The sequence below is a fragment of the Symsagittifera roscoffensis genome, chromosome 4 (genome assembly GCF_963678635.1).
Source record: "Symsagittifera roscoffensis chromosome 4, txSymRosc1.1, whole genome shotgun sequence".
Classification (NCBI taxonomy): Eukaryota; Metazoa; Xenacoelomorpha; order Acoela; family Convolutidae; genus Symsagittifera; species Symsagittifera roscoffensis.
In genome coordinates this window covers 32,431,304-32,441,661 of record NC_087065.1, presented here as the reverse complement: position 1 = coordinate 32,441,661, position 10,358 = coordinate 32,431,304, and the positions used below count along the sequence as shown (strand labels likewise).

Here is a 10,358-nt window from a genome sequence, read left to right as displayed (position 1 = left end):
CAACCCGGGAAGTGCTACGAGGTACCTCATGGGTACCAAATCCGTTCGCATCCAGTCTACCCGGGTCGAGATCCCGCTCAAAAACCGCTCAAGATTTGAGCGGTCTGAGCGGTTTTCCAGCATGATTTGAGCGGTTTGGGGCGGTTTTTTTTGAAAAAACCGCTCAAACCGCTCAAATCTTGCTTAAAAAACCGCTCAAAAACCGCTCATTTCTTGCGGTGATTTTTGAACGGTTTTTCAAGCAAGATTTGAGCGGTTTTTGAGCGGTTTTTGAGCGGTCTTCCCGGGTCCAGGTCCCAAACTCATGTCCATACTTTCGCGACAAATCATTGGAATTTCGAGACTTTCCAGACCAAAATTAGGCATGTCCAGGCTTTGGCGACCAAAACATGGCATTTCCAGACTTTTGCGACCATGATGATCCGCTGCGACTATCGCGCCGAAGCAGAGGTGGCGCGACCAAAACATCGCGACTCATATTTGGTATGTCCAGACTCTCGCGACAAAGAGTTGTCATTTCCAGACTTTCGCGACCGAAAAACTAAGGCGCGACTTTCGCGACCTAGGCGGAGACGGCGCTACTTTCCAGACCGAAGTGGAGATGGCGCGACCAGAATTAAGTTCCTCGCGGTTTTTGAGCGTTTTTTCTTAGATAAACCGCTCAAAACCTTTCAAATCTTGCGCGGTCTTTGAGCGTTTTTTTTTAGATAAGCCGTTCAAAAACTGCTCAAACCGCTCATTTTTAAGCAATATTTTGAGCGTATTTGTCTAAAAAAACCGCTCAAACCGCTCAAACCTTGCGCGGTTTTTTTTAGGTAAATCGTTCAAAAACCGCTCAAACCGCTCATTTTGAAGCAAGATTTTGAGCGTAATTGTCTAAAAAAAAACCGCTCATACCGCTCAAATCTTACATATTTTCCAGTGGTTATTTTGCTCGAGCATTTGAAAAAAGTCGCTCTTATTGTTTTTGGTCAAGACATCGAAAAACATATTGCTTGATTTGAGAACGGTTAAGCACTTTATTAAGTTGTAGATAGTATTTCAACTGCATCTTAGCGTGGGTTGACCAAAAATGCTTATCCAACAATTTCCATATATGAAAAAATGCTTGTCCTGCACTTTTTTTTCCGTTTCATAGACTCAGAAAATTTTTAAAAAAAAATCCAGGATAAGCGTTTTTTCATACATAGAAATTGTAGAAAACACTTTTTTTCATATATGGAAGTTGTAGGATAAACATTTGTTTATATATGGAAATTGTTGGATAAACACGAAATTGGGAAATCGATTAACCATGTACATTTGACGAACTTAAATGGATTTTAAATCGATTTAAATCGATATTTTTGAAAATCTTAAATCAATTAAAGTGTCTGAAAAATCAATTTAAATCGATTTTGATGAATTTTCCGACACACTAAAATTGATTTTTTTTGTTAACACGGCGAAAAAACATACCCTTTGAAAAAGTTGTTCGAATTTTTTATTCTCAATTTTTTAAACATAAACACTCGTGCCAGATGTTATAGAATTCAATAAAATGATCCACATAAATCAGTTTTTAAACTCAAAAATTTGCAATAAAATCATAGAAAATCATGAAAGTAAATCAGATTTTAGGCAACAACTTATGAAACGAATCAAGAAAAGGTTCAATATAGATCAATTTTTGAACTCAAAATGTGCAAGAAAATTATTGAATTTTATCGATATTTTGGTCACTTTATTTGGTCTTTTTTATGCTACAATACGCTATAGATGTAAAATGAAAAATGATAGGCAAGAAATAAATGCAACAAAAATTTGAAACTGATACAACTCGAATAAAAAAAATCGATTTAAATCGATTTAAATCCGTTTTAATCCCCCTAGAAATAAAAACAAATTCAGACCTGGAAAAAATGCATTTAAACTGATTTAAAATCGATTTGGATCAATTTTTTTTAGCTGGGATTTAAGATCAATTTAAATCGATTTTAAATCGATCCAAATCACTCTTTATCTTTTTTCATTTAATCTTCGTACTTTTTTCATACTAAAAACGATCTAAATTTATTCAACGTACTTTTTCTATACTAAAATTGATTTAAATTTTATCAACGTACTTTTTTCATACTAAAATCGATCCTAATCCATTTTTGTCAGTGCCGGTAGGTTTAATAATTTTTAAATCATTCAAGTAAGGAACAAATTAGTTTCACTCCGGAACAAGTAGTTTCGGTAGTCTTATACAGCGCTTCCTTGGCATGTTAAAATTTTTTTCCAAAATCCAAAAAAAATATTTTGCCATAAGAAAAAACTTTAGAAAAACTTATCGTGTTTTAGGTCACTTATGTTATGCGCGCTTGTATAATTCTTTAATCATATCGCGCACAAAATAAAATATCCTTAATTTGCAAAAAAGTAATTAATTTTGTTAGTTTTAATGAAATGTGATCGGAAAACTCCGTGCAACGAGCACAGCAACAGGCTATTTGTACTAAAATTTAATTTTGATCATTCAGTGTGAAACTTCAAACTTGTGTTGTTAGTTTGGTGATTTGTATCAGATGTCTCATGATGTTCGCTGTAACAGGTAGTACTTTGCTTCTCTCCTGTCGGCAAGATGTTGCGAGTGAGGGCGCGAAGGTTTCCGGCGGTTGTGAACTGCACGTGTATCAACTGGTTCCACGAGTGGCCACAGGAGGCACTCATCAGCGTGAGCTCCATTTTCCTACAGGAGGTTGAACTCTTGACCCCTGAACTGCGGGAGAGTGTGTCCAGATTCATGGCCTATGTCCACACCAGCGTCAACAACATGAGCCAAGTATATCTAGAGGTACATAGACAGTTAAAACTGATCACACAGTCATCACTAAAACTTTTTTTGATTCACAATAGTTACACAAGGAAATACACGCTCTTTTACAGCTATGGGCATGTACAAATTGTGGCTGCTAAGCTTCTGGACCTAGTTTGTTTTGCAATCGAGTAGTAATGTCTTGAAAAATTGCGTGTGAATGTTGATAAAAGATACAATATTTGTGAGAGGATTTTCAGAACGAAAAACGTTACAATTACACGACTCCGAAGAGCTTTCTGGAGCTGATCAAACTGTATCGCTCGTTGCTTGAGAGAAAACACGCGGAGCTGCTGGGGAAGATGGAGAGGCTGGAGAATGGACTGCTGAAGTTGCAGAGCACTGCTAGTCAGGTGGACGCACTGAAGGAGAAGCTGGCATTGCAGGAGATACAGCTGGCTCAGAAGAACGACGACGCAGACAAACTCATTCTCAAGGTCAGTACTGGTACTGTTGTTGTCGTCGTTATGTCAATATGCAAAAAACGAACCATCAAGGGTGGATAGCAGAGCTAAGGATAGAACTTCTTTTAGAAATAGAAACCAAACCAATAGCACTGGCGTTAACAGAAGAATACTGCAATGAACATACAAACAAATGCGCTAAATATTATCATATCTCAAAAAATTATTGCTTGTAATAGAGCAAAATAAGGGGGGTGTAGGGATCTCTACCAAAAAATAGCACGAACATTACCTCATAAGCCAAAACAAAACCATAGTTTGAAAAAGCTATCAGTCAAAGGTTAAGCAGGGAAAACAAGAAAAAAGCTGGGTTTGGATATGTTTAAAAACTCACCAGTTTTGAGAGTAGATGAAACTAATGACATTCTACATGAAGATATGCTGAGTCAGAAAAAAAAGTTAACGGAAAGACATTCTTTGTTGGAATAAATGTAATAAGACGATTGAGGATAGAAAAAAATTACAAGAAAGTTTCCAAGCTCACTATATAATCAAGGCTTGAGACAAAGATCAACCAACGACTGCTAAATCACAGACTTGGATCGATGATTTTTTCACAAACTAGTCGAGCTCAGCTGAAACAGAAGTAACTGCAAAATCAAAGCATGATGGTGTGTGTTTCAAAATTAGAGATTTAATGAACTTTTTTTCTCCAGATCGTTTGACGATCGACGCCGCATATCAATTGAATGAAAATTTACTACAAGCAAAGAGTGAATTAAATCAAGAAAAGTAGATTATTTCCCTCTTTTTTTAAGAACCTAATGTTGGGCGTACAACCGTGTTAAAATTTGGCAGCAATGAAAAAAAGCTGTTCAAAAAAATGATTTAAAAGCTAAATAAGCTTCGAAAACTTAAAAAAAAATAGAAATGAACGAATTAAAATTCAATCAAGACAATGTAAAACATGTTTTCGGATATAATGCAGGCCAATTAAAGTAGTTCAAAATATTCAAAAATGGTCAATTCAAAATAGTCAAAAAACTTAACAACTTGTGTTTGCACTGAGCAGAGGGTACTGGAACCAGATCTAAACTGAATTATATTATTGGTTACTATTATGATAATTTATCTCTATAAAATATTGAATACTAACCAATCATGCTCCATCAACTAACAACCCACTTATTTGTAAGTGTTGAAACTACTTGTAGTTTCAACACCAGAACAATTCGAATTAAACTTTAAATACAGTTGCCTTCTCCACAGAGACCGACTCGCATATACCCGTATAGACTAGATCCATTGAGACTACGAGATATAAGAGTAAGATTAAGTTTGGTATTAGACTGTGAAGACCTATCCGGCCGAAAATAAGATAGCGTGACGAAAAGACGGTGTACCGCATATGAAATTACTCTATGAGTATTACCAAAAGGTCTTAACTCATCTGAACAAGACCTTAACCAACTTAGATCAGAAACATTAACCAAGACATTAGATTAGAAATAGATAAATATAACAGTACATGTTATATGACTGAAATCTAGCAGAAATGTCTCTACGACTCAATAGATCACCGCCAATTTTTCGAACGATGCGAGGAATACCTGGTAATGAAAGAAGACCTCGGACAGGGCGCGAAATACGATTAGGAAGAAACCTACCAATTGATTTGATGATCGTACGGCAAAAGCCAGATCAAACTTTTATATTTAGAAGACTTCCAGCAGTAAATTTAAATTGTCATTTACTGACATAAAATTTGGCGTTAAACCTAATAATTATACAATAACGACTGATTAAAACAACACTAGTCATTCTCCTTCAAAAATTGGCAGTAATTTAAAAAAATCTGGAATAAAAACATATATTGAAAATAAAGGTACAAGAATTAGTTAGTATAAAGCATAATTGTTAGTATATATAAATCATCCTTTCATCCCAGCTTTCATCCTTTCATCACCTAAAACACAACAGCAAACTTCAAAATATAACATCATCAAAACTAAAACCTGAACTCATTCATAACTTCAATTTTCATCCAAAAACTATCAAGGCCTATCCTTGCTTTCACTTAAATTATTTTATTAAAAGAAAAGATCATCAAGACTTCCCTTGGATCTTTAAAATAAGACTAACTTAAAATGAAATCTAAAAATTCTGATCAACAAGGCTTATCCTTGGATCAAATAGAACATTTTTGTTCTCCCCCTCCCCAATTTAATTAGTGTCTAACGACCTCAAACGTCGACTCACTACCCAACCCTTATTGACGACCCAGGATTAATACAAATTTTTCAGAAAAAAAAACCATTTTATTTAGAATAAGCAGTGAAGAACTTCGGTTTCTCATCCTTCACTTGATTCTCACCTCCTAAACGACCCAGGCTAAAACACCTAATTTTGGTAAGTCATAAAATAGTATCTAACGAACTACTTGAGTTCTAATTATACCTGAACCTTGTGGGTTGATTTATTATTCTCCAACCCTTGATCACAAATCATAACCCCTAAGTAAGATTAGGCAAGTCTATCTTAACTTAGAATTATTCACGAGAAAGTAACAATCATTCTCCCGAATCGATGTAAGCTTTTCTCTTCCACCCGACAGTTTATGCCCAAGTTAAGCTAACCACAAAACATTGTAGGAACGAACATTTTAATAAATTAGAAATCACTAATCCTAATTTTCATCTATCATCCTAAACCTTATGTCAAGAGACAATTTAGGTAACAAACAAACAATTGTATTACATAACTGTATAATCAACGACGGAAAATACGACCTGGTTATCACACCACACAGACAAACAATAGGATACATAAGAACAAAAAGACTAACACTAAAAAAATTCTTAGCAAACAAAAACAAATCATTAGAAAACAATTTTCGAAACGAAGAATTGCAGTCTCAGAATCAGAAACAAGCGCAATACAGGAACTTCACACTTTAAAAGACTCAGTAAACAAAAATCATCAAATTGACGATCAAATATAGTTTTCTGATTAGAAACCACATCACCAGTATCAATAAAAGGAAAACGCAGAATAAAAAAGTCCTACACAAACAAACCAATACGTTTGTGTAATTGGAATCAACCAAACAGACATATTAAAAATTTCACTAACAGTAAAAAAAAACACAGAAATGATTCGAAATGAAGAAAACCGCGAAGAAAACTTCATTCTCCCTTTTTAAATAAACCCACTAGCTATTGCTCGAGAAAAAATACAATTTTGCTAGAATTTACTCGTAAATTTATTTGAAAAAGGAGATAGCCTATGTACAAAGGATTTTCCGATGCAAAAAACAAAAGACAACTCCTTGAGCACTATCTTAAAACCATCTGTAACTTTACAATACAAAAAGGAATATATACAATAGAAATCAGTTCACCACACTCATTTAATTCGCAGATATTTAATTCAAACAGATGACGTAGATTTTGAGTTTTCAAGAGTATTCACAGAGTACATAGAAAATATACAACACCAAAAGTCACAAAGAGCGAATTCAATATTCACAAAAAATATTTTTCACTTATCTATAGCATTTTATCTATACTAGAAGTAAAAGAACCTCAGATTGAACAATCCAAACATCTCGACATACAACCGTGAGACAAGAAATCAAAATAGTTTCAAATTTTTTAAACACAATTCGCGAAAACCTAACTAGTAACGAAATAACACAACATGTTAAACACGATTTACAAAAAATCTAAGCATGGTTTATAATTCATTATTTTGTTCATAATATTGACCTCATGTCACTAGCAAAAAAAATTTTTAGATCACAAAACGCAAATGATGAAACTATATTAGCAAAACAAACAGATTAAGTTTGGCACGCAGAATGGTCTCATGATTCAATTAATATTGTACCAACAGATAAATCAAGTCAAGCAATAAGCACTATTTCTATTGGGAAAGATTATGTTAAAGTATACCCACTTACAGTTGACGCAACATCTTTAAACTATAACTCATTCTTTCCTGATAGAGCAGGAAACAATAGTTTAAACTCCACTTTTAAACTGCAAGACAACCGAAACGGAATTAGAAATCTTACACCCTAAAATATTCAAAATCCATCACATTTTGTAAAAGAAGAAATAGTTGAAACAATAACTACTAAGTCACAACAAAATATTTCACCTATTCATCCCAATCTTACAACTCCAAAAACATAAAATCCAACATTACCACAGATGACGCTGCAATCTGCACTAAAACCCTCCGTTGCTCGAAAATACTCACATATGGATTACCAAACATTTAGACCAATGACAAAAACCATTATAAAAACACTTATAATTATAAATATAATTATATATAAAGCGAGTATAATTTTAATTATGTAAGCAAATCAAAAGCACCAAAATCTTCTAACATGAATACTCAGACTTTTTCATATTCACAAAGTCAAGATAAACCACAATCGACTTCAAATTCAGTATTTTTCAATGATCAACCACGATCTACACAAGATCGCAGTGAAAAAAAAAACATTTTCCCATCATAACAAAAATAACACGAATAAAAACTATAATACAAATCGACCCCCTTATTATCTAGCTAATTATAGTCCATCAGATGATGAAGAATATTATAATCAAATTCATCAACGATTCTATACAAACCAAAGACCTCGCTCGTACAGCTTTGATTTACCAGATATTTTCGAACCATATACACGCGATGAACACGCACGACAACCAAGAAATAATCTAACGACATACCATAATATGTTTTAACCACAAAACCCAGTCAATACACGATCTTATCAACCAACTCAATTGCTTAACGAAATTTTACAAATTTTTCTCAAACACCAAACGCCGCAAAATCACTACAAATGACCATGAATCCATACCTAAAGGGTGGATCCTCAATTTTACCAAATAAACCACTAATGCTATTCACAGGGACAGATCCTGAATACTCAGTACAATATTATTAAAGTGCAGTTACAGCAATTTTAATTTTGAGTATAGGACCTGAACCAGTATATACGCCACTTCATCAAAACTGGATACATAGACGTACAGCCCTAAGCCAAACTACACTTGATGGCGCAGCCCAAAAGTCGTTTTCAGTTCTACTTATAGATAAAAAATTAGATTGGAAAACATTTACACAAGAGTTCTCAAAAATGTTTGACTTTGAAAGAAACAAACAACATCAAAGAGTTTTAGGCAATGAAATTCGTAGACTACCCAATGAAAAAGTAAAACAAATTGCTGTAAGAATTGAAACATTAGTCCGAAAACATATTCACTCAACACATATGACTATAAAAAGACAAAAATGACAGAAATTTCAATGATGACTCTCACGCCTCAATTACGCAAAAAAGCAAAAAAAAAAGAGAGCATCACATCCTTCCTGAATTCGAGAACCAGATTTAGACTTTAGAAAACTAGAGGGTAAACTAGAACAAGCAAAACTCACAATGAAATTGGAAGAGACAGAAAGTCTCAAGTTGCAATATGTAGACAATATTCAAAATACCACTACACAAATAAACAATATTCATGACTCCGTTAGAGATTTATCCGAAAAAAAATTACTGAAATTTTAAACATCTACGAAAAAAAAACCCAAATTTTAAAGGCAAACCATCATTTAAAAAATGGTGTAACTATTAACGTAGATACGGACACAGCATTGCCGAATGTAGACAAAAACAACAAGATTAGCAAAACAGACCACAAAAACACAGGAACTAAATAAAACATTTCATCAATACAAGAAAAAAGATCAAATTTTACCTAACAAAAACATTCATAGTAATCATAGCTCGGGAAAACCACTCCCAAACTATTTTAATTACTATAGACAACAACCATCTTACAGATGCAACTATCGAGGACGATCTCCAAATAGAAATTCACGAAACTCCTCAAAAAACAGATACAGTCGATCGAACAGTCGAAATAATCAGTTTACGAAATAACTATTCACGATCAAATTCAAACCGACCTGGATATTCGTTTGATACCAATTCCCATTCGAATTCTGGAAACAGAAACTATTCGAATGATCGATCCAGAAATTCTTCATGTGATAGAAATAGAAATTATTCCAACGGTAGAAACAGAAACTATTCAAATGATAGAAATAATCAATATCAAATCAACAGATCATGAGAAAATTCGAAAAACACATCAAATTACCAAAGATCAAAACTATAAAATTATCAACATACATCACATAAAAGTTCAGAGAATAGAAATCCAGATTATGAGAATAGACAGTGAAATTATTCTCAATCAACACATAGGAATAACACGCGTTCTCAAAACCCACAAAAATACTATAGGAGCAGTACACCTAAACATCAAAGACAATTAAATCAAGTACCAACAACTGAAAAAACTCAGCCAGACCCCCATGGTAATGATAATACAGAAAGCATAGAATTGCATTTAATTCACATAAATTGCGAATCCACAGATAGTGAAAGCGAAACAGAAAAAACAATTTCAATCAACATGATTCAAATCAAAGATGACTATGAACCAACTATTTACGAATAACCAATACATTCACATTAATAAGAAAATCATGATCATTTCCTCCTAAACTACTCTACAAGACCTATTAATAATAACAAAAGAATAGAAAAAATAGTAGAAAAAAAACAGAAGAAGAACATTGACCAAAATGTACCAAAGGAAACACAACCTAAAGAAAAATTTAGTTCAATCCCACTCCTCTTAGAAAGTCCAAAAAACAAAAAATTTCAAACACCAGACCTTGAAATTGATTTTTTAATAGATTCCGGTGCGGATTCAAACATTATTAACAATCCCACATGGAACGAAACAAAAAATTTTCTTTCAAAATTATTACCTTTTAAAACAACAAGCAGGGTAGCAACAGCACAAGGATCATCTTTAACAAATTTTGGAAAAATCCAATTCTTCCTTGTTCCCACTCGAACCATGGATCAAAATAAACTCTTAAGTAAACAATTTAAACAAACTTTCCATATCACAGATATAAAACATTGGAATCCGATTTATTACTAATGATATTCCAACAATGAATGAAATAAACAGCAGATAATAAACAAAGACAAATACACAAGGAAGAAAACTGCAGCT

General features: G+C 33.5%; 1 protein-coding gene across 1 annotated transcript in view; it reads left to right on the top strand.

The window, feature by feature from the left end:
• Positions 1-10,358, top strand: part of LOC134844184 (dynein beta chain, ciliary-like) — a gene marked incomplete in the record, with an annotated part of 486,199 nt that overhangs the window by 86,261 nt on the left and 389,580 nt on the right. Inside the window, 2 exon segments of the mRNA XM_063860749.1 lie at positions 2,576-2,818; positions 3,040-3,276. Coding sequence (XP_063716819.1) covers positions 2,576-2,818; positions 3,040-3,276 — 480 coding nt within the window.